Consider the following 13,769-nt stretch of genomic DNA (forward strand, 5'->3'; position numbering starts at 1 on the left):
GTGGTGAAAGTGTTGAATGATGATAAAAGTATTTTCTTTCTTTTTTGGGTCACCCTGCCTCGGTGGGAGACGGCCGACTTGTTGGGGAAAGAAAAAAAAAAAAAAAAAAAAAAAAAAAAAAAAAAAAAAAAAAAAAAAAAAAAATGTATATTAATGTAATATACATTTAATGAGACTCAATGATTATTATTATGATTATTAATATGGCATCTTGAGACATAAGACACTCTTACTGATTTTAATTGTACCTACATGCCAGCAGTGTGTAAGTTTATTTAGGTGGGACATGGCCAACTTGTAAAAAGAAAAAAAAAATGAAATAACTTTTAAAAAAACTTGAAACGTTGGAAGGTTTCCAGACATGATGGAGAGACGCGGTGCTCACAGAGAATGCAGTGACTGCATTAGAAAGTCAGGTGGGGGGAGCCGTATAAAGAGTTTTGGTCATAATCTGAAATGTCCGTATTAGCAGAACACCATAAACCGAAACACCATAAAGCAGGGCCCTACTGTACTTCGAATGAGGGGTAAGGGTGTTGCAGTTTGGAGAGCCATCTGAACTGTAATGTATTCTTGCTTCTGGCAAGACAGTAGCTGAAGGATGGTGATGTTTCCTCTTCTTTTAGGTCATTCTTCCTCAGTGGAAAATGGCCAATGTAAAAAAAGGAATTTATTTTTAAATATAGCACATATAGGCAGTAATTAAAAATAAACTTAATATTCAGAGACCCATTTCTGCAGTGTATGATGCAGCTGCTATTATGGAGTCAAGGCTAGCACATCAAAATCACTATACTATAAACATACCTTTCTTGTGTTAACTTGCTGAATATTATCAGAATGGTAATTCAACAATAAATGAATGAATGTATGTATGTATGTATGTGTGTGTATGTGTGTGCGCGCATGTGCGCACATGTGTTCATGTGTGTGTGCATGTGTGCACGTGTGTGCATGTGTGTGTGCCTGTGTGTGCATGTGTGTGCACGTGTGTGTGTGTGCATAAGTGTGTGCACGTGTGTGTGTGCACGTGTGTGTGTGCACATGTGTACTCACCTAGTTGAGGTTGCAGGGGTCGATTCCTAGCTCCTGGCCCTGCCTCTTCACTGGTCGCTACTAGGTCACTCTCCCTGAATCGTGAGCTTTATCATACCTCTGCTTAGGTGTGTGTGTGTGTGTGTGTGTGTGTGTGTGTGTGTGTGTGTGTGTGTGTGTGTGTGTGTGTGTGTGTGTGTGTGTGTGTGTGTGTGTGTGTGTGTGTGCACGTGTGTGTGTGTGCACGTGTGTGCATGTGTGCACGTGTGTGTGCACGTGTGTGCACATGTGTGTGCACGTGTGTGTGTGCATGTGTGCATGCTCTGATCTTACCCTTAAGCAGTCCTCTTCATCACTAGCATCTCCACAGTCATCAAACTGATCACATCTCCAAGCATCACGAATGCAGCGGCGATTTGCACACAGGAAGGCTCCATGCTGTAAAACAAGGTACAATGGTGTGCAGTATCTGAAGCTGAATTTTAAAGCTATCATTCATAGTAGTAATTTACAGCTGTTACACACAATGTAATTAAGACATTCAAAAAGCAGAAAAGTACCCAATACAAAATTTATTGTATTATATTTCACCTTACAGTTCAGATGCCCCTGTAACCTGCATTATCCACACTTCTCCTTCAGAGTGCAGGCAATGTACTCCTTCCTACCTCCAAAACTCAAATCTCCCTAACTGATTTCTCTAAATCCCTTCATAATTACTACCTTGCTCACACTACAACAGCACACTGTCATAAAAAAACACTTGCCTCCACTCACTCTTATCTAACATGCTAGTACACGCCTGTTGGATGTCCAAGCCCCTTGCAATATGAAACCTCCTTTACCCCCTCCTTCCAACCTTTCCTAGGATGACTCCTACTCCTCCTTCCCTTTACTAGATTAATACACCCTCCAAGTCATCCAATTTTGTACCATCCTCTCTAAATGTCCAAACCATCTCAACAACTCCTCAGCCCTTTCTTCTTTCTTTCAACAAACCAACTGTATCCCACCGAGGCAGGGAGGCCCAAAAAGAAAAACAAAAGTTTCTCTTTTTAAATTTAGTAATTTATACAGAAGGGGTGACTTAGCCCCTTGCTCCCGGCATTTTAGTCGCCTCTTACAACACGCATGGCTTACGGAGAAGAATTCTGTTCCATTTCGCTATGGCATGCCTTATCTTTCATGGCCCCTATATATGACCCTTAACAACTTTAATAAAGAAACTCTTTCTGTAATACATTCTCAGCTTGTTTTTTTTTTTTACATAGGCCCCATCCTCTCTTATTTAATGAACAATGTGAGCTTATGCCCCAGAGAATAAATTTTTAATTAACTATGAATTCTGCAAAGACCTTTCTTTTAAGGTTAATCAAATGAATAATGATGAACTAAAACACAATTGGAAAATAAAATATGCTTGCCACACACTTATTACAATATGCTTTCCAATACCTGTCAAAAAAAAAAAAAAAAAAGTGTGTACCACCTGAATGTGTAATGAGGTTTGTGAACAAATGGTATATAATACCAACAAGATGACGAATTAGACACATGTGCAACATCTGGTATTTTTACTTTATAGATGTTTGTCCATCCAGTGGTTGAGGGAATGATTACCTTGTCTTTTGTATATAGTTCTAATGTCTTCACATTATGTCCTTGATTTGTACTGATAAAGCCAATGGATGGCAAAACGTCTACAAAGATAGCCAGATGTTGCACATGTACAGTATCTAATTCATAATAAGGTTTCAACACTAATTTCTTTCGAAGTGGCCTCCTGTTGCCCCTTAGAGTTTACTATCCTCTGAATTTTAAAATCGCTTAATGGGCTACACTGTTCAGGTTGGGAAACACTGTTCAAGTGTGTTCCAATCCAACCCTTCTGAATCTGATATAAATGAAAAGCTATTGAACCTATCCTGAGACACTAAATAAAAGTAAATATGATGTATCTTCTAAACTCCAGGTAACTAGCAATACAGTATAATACAGAATGCACAGGAGGACCCGCTTATACAGCACGTTAGGTTCCGGACTACTGATGTAAAGTGAAACATACTTTTTTTTTTTCTTTCAAATTAATATAAAAGCCTGATAACATGTTTATAATATCAGAAATTAAGTGAGCAATATTGCTAGGGCTAAAACAAAAAAAAAATGCATATACAATACACACATTACTTACCTTAAAACATTTTTGTCCTTAGCTTATAGTGAATGGTGAACGTATTTATTGTAGGAAGTTTGAGTAAATGAGGAATGGGTATAACTGAAAACTGCTGCATTAGTGAAACACTGTAAAGCGGGGCCCTCCTGTATATGGATCACAGGAATAAAAATGAAAGTAAATGAGAACGGAGCAAATTACGTGAGGGTGACACAATTGTGGTGTACAGTTGGCCTCGTCAGAACCATCCCCACACTGCGAGGCTCCATCACAACGCTGGGCAGCGGTATAGCACAGTCCACCGTGACCACATGGGATCATGTGATGACAGTGCCCACCTATAATATATTAGGTAATCACAATCTAAATCTCTTATAGCTACGACTTATATTGTTTTTATTTATTAACACATTAGCCATTTCCCACCAAGGCAGGGTGACCCAAAAAAGAAGAAACTTTCATCATCATTCACTTCATCACTGTCTTGCCATAGGTGCGCCTACACTACAGTTAGAGGTGCACCTCTTAAAATATTTTACGTAAATAAAAGTACAGTGCTAGAAAAACTTTTTCTATAAACTTGGAATATTAGACAATCACTGAGGGTGGTATGCCTTTTTTCTCCAATTACAATACTGACTTAAAGAATTGCAATAATTTCTAAGGTACAGTGGAACCCCAGTTTTTGTCCGGTCCGGTTATTGTACAATTCAGTTTTCGACCACTTTTTTCGGCAAAATTTCCCCTGTTTTCGTACATCCGCTTGGAAATCGTCCGTACGAGACATATCCGCCTGTCCGAGGGACGTAGCTGCTCATACATTTGTGACTCAGTCTGCCTTTGTTACTCATTCAGTGAGCATTACTCCGCGTGCTCATCTGAAACAAGACCTTCACCTGGAACAGCAACAGACCTTAGCTGAGGAAATTGCTTCAGAGGAGGAGGAAGAGAGGGAAGAATGTGCCTTCTTTAGCAATTAAGGACATTTGTGCAAGGTGGAGCGAGATGCCAGAAACAGGTCTCTCTGGACAGATTTTTTGTGCGACAGGGGTACAGTGACTCAAGCTGGTCCTAGTGCCAGTAAGACAAAGAAAGGAAGTAACCCTGGATAGGGCTTTGATACCTGAAGTCCTTATGGAGGGGCATTCCTTTTAAAAACAATAACCTCTCCTCCCTCTCCCCTCCTCGCCGTCTTCTATATGCCAACAAGAGTCTTCAATTAATAGTAAAAGTGATGTTAAATGTTCATTTATCCATTTCATTAGTCATTTACATTTGTTTCTCATTGTTTTCTCTATGTAAAACTATAGTTATTCTCTATAAAATGTATTTTTGTTAATATTTTTGGGTGTCTGGAATGGATTAATTGGATTTACATGATTTCTTATGGGAAATATTACTTCAGATTTTGTACAAATCGGTTTTCGGCCGACCTTCTGGAACGGATTAAAGATGAAAACCGAGGTTCCACTGTACTAATAATTCTCAAATATCAGTCTGGGAATTTCAAAAATATTAACAATTTTAGAGAAAATAGAAATTTCCAAAGTATTAACAATTCTCTATGCAATATCAATTCCCAAGACTTTTTTTTTTTAACACCCCAACCAATGATGCAGGGTGACTTAACAATGAAGAAAATACATTCACTTTCACCCATTCAATGGTCTTGCCAGAAAGGCAAGACTATGGTCTTGTCTTTCTGGCAAGATATGACTGAATTAAGAAAAACAAATTTAACAAGTGCACTTACAGTAGAGTACAGTACGTAGTATTAAATGCTGTGTCATCTTCCAAAGTTCTGATAGAGGTGATGTACATGAGTTAAGCAACATCTGTATTGTGTAAAAGTGTGTGCATTGATCAAAGCACTCTGATAATGCTTCCACTGGAAATATCTATTAATAGTGGGGGTCTTCATCCAGTTGTTTTCACATAGATGTTGAAATGTAAAGAGTGAGTGCTAGATCTTCACTGGAAAGCTTTGGGTGCTGTTCTTTAGATTTTCATAGCTTTCTTATAATAAAAGTACTACTTGCTTTAAACATTATTAAGCCATAGTCATAAAAGCTTTTGTAATCATAAATTGGACATTAAAACAAGGAATAAATATTTATTTTAATAAAATATTAAGTCGTGGAGCTGAGTGTGGTATTCCTTTTGCTATTTCGCCCTTATGAATGAGACCCAAACCTAATATGGAGAAAATAATTGTTCTATGAATTTTGATCTGTCTTTGGGGCAAAACTAAACAGTGTTCCAAACCACTGTATCGAGTATTACAGAACATTTGCCAGCCTCACGTGTTACATAAGAAGCTTACTATCTAGAATGCCTGCAGTACTATCCAAAAATAAGCAAGCATAAAAAAAGCCAGTAACTAGAGAGTTATCCTGGAAGATGTCAACAGACATGCTACAAGTACAGAGGCTGAGTACACAAAACTGATTAATGTGTGTGGAGACTCATGGCCCCAACTTGAGTGGAGAGCTTGAAGAGTTGTCATGATGAATCAAGATGTAATGAAAGGCCTTATTGATTAAAGCAACCCATTTGTACTGAACAAGAAGAAAAAATCCCTGGAGATGGATTCTGCTTTGAATTTTGTTAAAATCATATGTATGAAGATCCTGAAGAAAAATCAAGAGAGTCTGCCATCCACCCACTTCACCCTATAAACAAGACAACTTAGGAGTGAATATCCTCTATTCTAAGATGGTGAATCAGCAGGCGCCCCAAGAAACCCAGGATCAAGGAGACAAGAGGTAGGAACTCAGTCCTAAAGACATGGGGCCAAAATCCCTGCTAAAAGCACAGGGATGCACACAATCCCTGAATGCAAGCAGAGGAATACTGTGAGTGGCAAGCATAGCTGTAAACAATATCAAACTCCTTGCCAGTTTATTATTGGAAGCAATGTTGTCTACATGATCAACATCTGATAAATGCCCAAGACAGTCCTGGAGTTGATGACTCAAGGGCTCCCAATCCAAAGGTAAGAGAGGCAGGGAGGCTCAAGAGATAAAGAAAGTCTTGGCCACACCCTCTTGACAAGTAAGATCACTAATGGTAGCAAAAGTTGTTTAAAGACAGCAACATGGGGAATGTCACCCCAGAACAAGTCACAGGGAATAAATAAGGATACACTGGACACTAAACTATCATGAGGATGTCAACCCAGCCCAACAAGCAGCAGTCAAGGCAGGACCAAGCAGAGTGAAAAGCTATCCCCTATAGGAATTCAATAAGAGCAGAGAATAAAGACAATCCTCAGACATGCTCAGGGACTTCCATACCAGAGAAAATGAAGCACTGGCTAAATAATTATTCATCTGGGAGAGAAAAGTTGGTGCTGACACTGTGGCATAAGGTTGAAAAGTGAAGAAGCAAAGCTATCCAGGTGACACTGACCACCGCAACACAAGTGTAACAACATGCAGAGGGAGGAGACAGCGAACTACACTGAATGCAAAAGTGCAAGACATGCTCAACTGGGCCTAGAAACGTGAGCCTTTGGTGTGAGTATGTGTCATATTCCACGTTGGCCCCAACACAGAAAACATGTATCTTCTTTCAATTCACCGACCGTATCCCACCGAGGTAGGGGGGCCCCAAGAGAAAAAATGAAAGTTTCTCCTTTTACATTTAGTAATATGTACAGGAGAAGGGGTTACTAGCCCCCCTTGCTCCTGGCATTTTAGTTGCCTCTTATGACACACATGGGTTACGGAGGAAGAATTCTGTTCCACTTCCCCATGGAGATAAGTGGAAATAAACAAGAACAAGAACTAGTAAGAAAAACAGAAGAAAACCCAGAAGTGTGTGTATATGCATGTATATGCTTTTACATGCACGTGTAGTGTGACCTTAATGTAAGTAGAAGTAGCAAGATGTACCTGAAATCTTGCATGTTTATGAGACAGAAAAAAGACACCAGCAATCCTACTTCATGTAAAACAATTACAGGCTTTCGTTTTACACTCACTTGGCAGGATGGTAGTACCTCCCTGGGTGGTTGCTGTCTACCAACCTACTATGTACCTAGGAGAAAATATTTCTTTTTTCTTCTTTCAACAAACCAGCCGTATCCCACCAAGGCAGAGTGGCCCAAGAAGAAAAACAAAAGATTCTCTTTTTAAATTTAGTAATATATACAGGAGAAGGTGTTACTAGCACCTTTTTCCCGGCATTTTAGTCGCCTCTTACAACGCATGTGGCTTACGGGGGAAGAATTCTGTTTCACTTCCCCATGGGAAGCAAGCATATAAACCAATCAAATAATAATACAGTATGCTCTTCCTTACCACAATCGATTTCATCCTGTCCACTAGGACAGTGGAGAATACCATCACAGCGCTGAGTCTTAGGGTCATAACAGAATTCAGAATTTGGTGCACACTGAGTCCGATTCAAGCAACCTGCAATGCCAAAATGCAAATAACTTAAGAGTATAATTGTAGTATTTAGCATTAAATTAAAAGACTGAACTTATGTCTTCTAATTTTGCTTACACAATCTAACCAGCAATTACTTTACTTAATAACCAGATTTAAGTAATCACACTGGTATTGGTTGCAACACAATACTCACTACAATACATTTCATCAGCTCCATTATGACAATCTGATATACCATCACAGCGGCGTGTGGCCTTATAGCAGTCTGTTCCTTCTCCACACCAAAACTCGTCTGCATCACAACCTGCAATATTCAGATCCCTCTCTCAATACAACATTATAACTTACAAGCTTCCAGCAGAGGAATAAACAGCATTTCTCAAGCCTCACAAACATTTTTATTGGAAACAAAATATTTAACAAGTACATGAAACATATTTAACCCTTTCAGGGTTTCCGATGTACTAGTACAGCTTACACACCAGGGTTACTGACGTACTAGTACGCATAAATTCTAGCGCCTTTAAATCTAGCAAGAGAAAGCTGGTAGACCTAAATATGAAAGAATGGGTCTATGTGGTCAGTGTGCACAATATAAAAAAAAAATCCTGCAGCACACAGTGTGTAATGAGAAAAAAAAACTTTGACCGTGTTTTTGGTTTAAAACAGTGATTTTGCTCTGTATTTTCATATGGTACTTATGGTTGTATTCTAGTTTTCCTGGTCTCATTTTATAGAATGGAAGACATATTACAGAAATTGAGATGATTTTGATTGGTTTCACAAAGAAAAGTACCTTGAAATTGAGCTCTAAGTAGCAGAAATGTTCGATTTTTGTCAAAGTTCAAAAGTAAACAAATCATGCCACGCATCCAAAATACATCAACTGGCGAGTCTAATATTCTTTCACAAATGCGCTGATATTATTTATACCATTTCTACACTAATGCAGTAGTCTGCATAACAGTAAATTTTCTATTTTTTGTGAGAGTAAAAATTCAAAGTGGAAAGCAAAAGAAATTTAAGAGGGGACTAGGAACATGACTAATGAACAGAGAAAATGTTATTTTAGTGCCAGGAATGTCTGTCTTGTTTATTCTGGACCCTATTTGGAAATTGGTATCTTTTGAAATTTGTGTGAAATTGGCAAAACTGCTAATTTCTGACCACTTTATTGGATAGTTGAAATCGGTAAATCGGTGGTTTCTTGTACTCATTCAATATAAAAAATGGAGTTCTAGCGAAAGTTATGATTTTTGTCGACTAGTACACTGGAACTGGCTCAAAATAGGGCTCAAAGCGGGTGAAATCGCCGATGCGTAAACATCATCGAGACCGCTAACTTTGCGAGAGCATAATTCCATAAGTTTTCCATCAAATTTCATACTTTTGGTGTCATTATGATCAGGAAAAGATTCTCTGTCATTTCATACACTAATGCAGTAGTCTGCATAACAGTAATTTTTATTTTTTGTCCGTAAAAATTTTCAAAGTGGAAAGCCCTGAAATTTAAGAGGGGACACATGACTTGAACAGAGAAAATTTTATTTTAGTGCCAGGAATGTCTGTCAACTCTGAAATTGGCATCTTTTGAAATATGGCAAAACTGCTAATTTATGTTATTGGATAGTTAAATTATGAGTGCAACTGACCCTTTAAACTCTAGAGAATGATTACAATCTCAGCAGGATGCAGAGTGGTACACAATGAAAGTGCAGAACTTGAGGTGAAAACATGATGCATAAGTTACAGTTTAGGGATGGGACAAATAATAATAATAATAATAATAAAAATAATAAAAATAATAATAATAATAATAATAATAATAATAATAATAATAATAATAACAACTGAACTCCCAGAATGTTAATGTGAACACCCTCAATCAGATCTTGACTTAACACAATAGAGAAAAACAGGTCTTCACTGTGGTGGGATGCCCTGGCTGCTTCTCCTTCCAACCCTTCAGGGAGGAAGGAGGAATTCTATTGATGCTGATACTAATACTCAATTTTTGGCTGATACCAATACTCAATTTTCAGCTGATACCGATACTCAATCTTTGGCCAATTCTGATACTTTTCCTTTGTTTTTCATTTTTTAAATCATGACTAATAAAATAATATCTTTATTTCTACAATACATGTACAAGGTATACAGGCTTACCTGACATCAATGACATACTACTATATAGAAAGCTGTTTGCTATGCAGAGCATTTTGGGCAAATTATGTCAGTTTTGTCCCAGGATGTGACCCACACCAGTTCACTAACACCTAGGTACCCATTTTATACCGATGGGTGAACATGGACAGCAGGTGCCTTATGGAAACACATCCTAATGTTTTCCAGTCATACCAGAGATTCGAACTCCGGACCTCAGTGCGTGAGCTGAGTGCACTAGTGATCGAGCTACAGGACACCTATGTTCAATATATAAGGAAATACTTACTGCCAAACAGGTATTACAATGATACAGGAAAGTAGGTACGTAGGGGTGGGTGAGTGGGGGTAGGATAGGGTGTGTACTCACCTATATGTGGTTGCAGGGGTTGAGTCACAGCTCACGCTGAGTACGTGTATGCGTGCGTAACCCTCACAATTGTGAGGGTTATGTCAATATCTTTAAGCACACGTGTAATATTAACACACATTTTAAGAAGTTTCACCTGGTATTGGCCGTTTTTCACCTATACCTAAAAAATGGCCGATACTGATACTGTGTCACATTCCTAGAACTTCATCTGAAATAGCATTTTACATTAAAAATTTCACTATAAATCTTACATCCCATACAAGAATACTACAGTATCTAGACAAAAAAAACAAAACAAATAATACTGTACATTACACATAGATATAGCTTGCTCTATAATGAGAATTATCATGGGGGAGTGCTAAATCTGTAGGGTTTATGTAGCAACTGTGGGGAGGGGAGGGGGTTGGAAGGTATTCAGAATCAATTCAGGGAATTAGAGCAGAGATCCAATTCTCCAGATCAAGAGCCCCTCAGCAACATCAAGAAACCTCTCTCAAGAAGTCTACAATGAGAAGCATTGTTTGTAAGAACACATACCAAAACACCCCAATTCGTCTTCTCCTTCACTGCAGTGCCATCGTCCATCACAGTGTTGGCTGTCTGCTACTCCCACACAACCAGCTGGGGAGGATGAAGAGATTACTTGTAGACTAAAGTTTTTTCCTGCTTTTATAGCACTGAAGAAGGTGAGGTTTCCCCAAAGATTACCTCGTTACCAGACTCTTGTTAGTGTTAGTCCATGTGACAACACAGCTGTTGTTATTCATTTTCTGATAGGTAGGCCATCTCCCATTTAGGCAGGATGACCCAAAGAAAAAATGCATTCACCAATCATTCATTCAAACACAGTCTTTCCAAAAGTGTACTAGTATCGCAATCAGATTACCCTCTGACTGCAACTTCCTCACCCCTCCTTTAGAATACAGACATTGCCCTTCCCACCTCCAGGACTTAAGTCTGGCTAACCAGTTTCCTTGAATTATTATTATTATATTCCTTGGGAAAGTTGTAAATCCACAGTAGATTATACAGTGTCTGGGAATGGAAGTTAATCCAGTCTTATCTACAGAAATGGAGTGTAATCCCAATTCCATGGATCAAAAGCCCTTCACTGGCACCTAGGCACCCCATAAAAAATAGCATTCTGGGCCTTCTCCTTCTTACCCTACATATCACTGACCTACCATATGCCACATTATTTAAACAAACATTCTCTGCTACTAGCTACTGGTGGGAATGGTCAACACAGGCAGCATGTCTGTCTTGTTCTTAAGGGATGGATGATCAAGCCTCCACCACTCCTTGTGCTGAATTCAAATTCAAATTTTTATTTCTTTGCAAGTAGTACATTGAGATTATGTATTTACAATAATGAGTTGCAGTGCAGAGAGAGCCTCTATCATGCCTAGGCATTATGGACAGACTTAATTTAATGGCTTACTGACTACTTAATACTAAAGAAATTTATCATAGTTTAAGTTGTACAATAGTTCTATTAATTATAAATGAATCTAATTTACATAAACCCAAGGAAATATTCATATTATTTTCAAAACTGCTTTTTATGAAACGTGATTCAATTACATACCTGTCGACAATGAACAATAGTTTCAATAGTAAAATATTGAAATTATATTATGGGAATATAACATTGTGATTTGCTAAAAGTAGTTTACAGTATAGGAATGCTACAATTGGGTGTAGGGCAGTACTGTTTTGTTTAGGTATTTATACGACAATGTAGTATTAGTCAATGTCTGAACTTGGTGTCTAGTCTTGAAGTTTTAAGATTTAGGTAACTGGGAGATTTTTTGGTAAAGTTAAATATTGAGTATTGAGTATTTAGTCTAGGGTGAGTAAGTGACTTTTGAGAATAACCCGCATGGGTTTAGCAATTTAAATATAATAAATAAATACTAATGACTACCTTGGCTTTCTAAATTTCTGACTTGACTGACTAAAAATTTTACATTAATTCTGCACTAAGCATATATTAGCAGTAGTTGCTGTGATATATACAAAGCACTTTCACTGAGTAGGTCAAATATTTAGTACTTTAGGCAATTTAAAATTTTTTTTTTTTTTTTTTTTTTTTTTTTCAACAAGTCAGCCGTCTCCCACCGAGGCAGGGTGACCCAAAAAAGAAAGAAAATCCCCAAAAAGAAAATACTTTCATCATCATTCAACACTTTCACCACACTTGCACATTATCACTGTTTTTGCAGAGGTGCTCAGAATACAACAGTCTAGAAGCATACACATATAAAGATACACAACATATCCCTCCAAACTGCCAATATCCCAAACCCCTCCTTTAAAGTGCAGGCATTGTACTTCCCATTTCCAGGACTCAAGTCCGACTATATGAAAATAACCGGTTTCCCTGAATCCCTTCACTAAATATTACCCTGCTCACACTCCAACAGATCGTCAGGTCCCAAGTACCATTCGTCTCCATTCACTCCTATCTAACACGCTCACGCACGCTTGCTGGAAGTCCAAGCCCCTTACCCACAAAACCTCCTTTACCCCCTCTCTCCAACCCTTTCGAGGACGACCCCTACCCCGCCTTCCTTCCCCTATAGATTTATATGCTTTCCATGTCATTCTACTTTGATCCATTCTCTCTAAATGACCAAACCACCTCAACAACCCCTCTTCTGCCCTCTGACTAATACTTTTATTAACTCCACACCTTCTCCTAATTTCCACACTCCGAATTTTCTGCATAATATTTACACCACACATTGCCCTTAAACAGGACATCTCCACTGCCTCCAACCGTCTCCTCGCTGCTGCATTTACCACCCAAGCTTCACACCCATATAAGAGTGTTGGTACTACTATACTTTCATACATTCCCTTCTTTGCCTCCATAGATAACGTTTTTTGACTCCACATATACCTCAACGCACCACTCACCTTTTTTCCCTCATCAATTCTATGATTAACCTCATCCTTCATAAATCCATCCACCGACACGTCAACTCCCAAGTATCTGAAAACATTCACTTCTTCCATACCCCTCCTCCCCAATTTGATATCCAATTTTTCTTTATCTAAATCATTTGACACCCTCATCACCTTACTCTTTTCTATGTTCACTTTCAACTTTCTACCTTTACACACATTCCCAAACTCATCCACTAACCTTTGCAATTTTTCTTTAGAATCTCCCATAAGCACAGTATCATCAGCAAAAAGTAACTGTGTCAATTCCCATTTTGAATTTGATTCCCCATAATTTAATCCCACCCCTCTCCCAAACACCCTAGCATTTACTTCCTTAACAACCCCATCTATAAATATATTAAACAACCATGGTGACATTACACATCCCTGTCTAAGACCTACTTTTACCGGGAAATAGTCTCCCTCTCTTCTACACACCCTAACCTGAGCCTCACTATCTTCATAAAAACTCTTTACAGCATTTAATAACTTACCACCTATTCCATATACTTGCAACATCTGCCACATTGCTCCTCTATCCACTCTATCATATGCCTTTTCTAAATCCATAAATGCAATAAAAACTTCCCTACCTTTATCTAAATACTGTTCACATATATGCTTCAATGTAAACACTTGATCTACACATCCCCTACCCACTCTGAAACCTCCT

At 38.3% G+C, this 13,769-nt stretch overlaps 1 protein-coding gene across 3 annotated transcripts in view; it reads right to left on the reverse strand.

Annotated features, from left to right (window-relative positions):
* LOC128700015 (low-density lipoprotein receptor-related protein 12) overlaps window positions 1-13,769 on the reverse strand; it is a 46,752-nt gene that overhangs the window by 16,203 nt on the left and 16,780 nt on the right. For all 3 annotated transcript variants that reach the window (XM_053792928.2, XM_053792929.2, XM_053792930.2), the window contains exons 6-10: window positions 10,682-10,765; window positions 7,799-7,909; window positions 7,513-7,626; window positions 3,410-3,546; window positions 1,369-1,473 (exon numbers count right to left, since the gene is read on the reverse strand). In XM_053792928.2, coding sequence (XP_053648903.2) covers window positions 1,369-1,473; window positions 3,410-3,546; window positions 7,513-7,626; window positions 7,799-7,909; window positions 10,682-10,765 — 551 coding nt within the window. The remainder of the gene's footprint in view (window positions 1-1,368; window positions 1,474-3,409; window positions 3,547-7,512; window positions 7,627-7,798; window positions 7,910-10,681; window positions 10,766-13,769) is intronic.

The sequence above is a fragment of the Cherax quadricarinatus genome, chromosome 64, assembly GCF_038502225.1.
Source record: "Cherax quadricarinatus isolate ZL_2023a chromosome 64, ASM3850222v1, whole genome shotgun sequence".
Lineage (NCBI taxonomy): Eukaryota > Metazoa > Arthropoda > Malacostraca > Decapoda > Parastacidae > Cherax > Cherax quadricarinatus.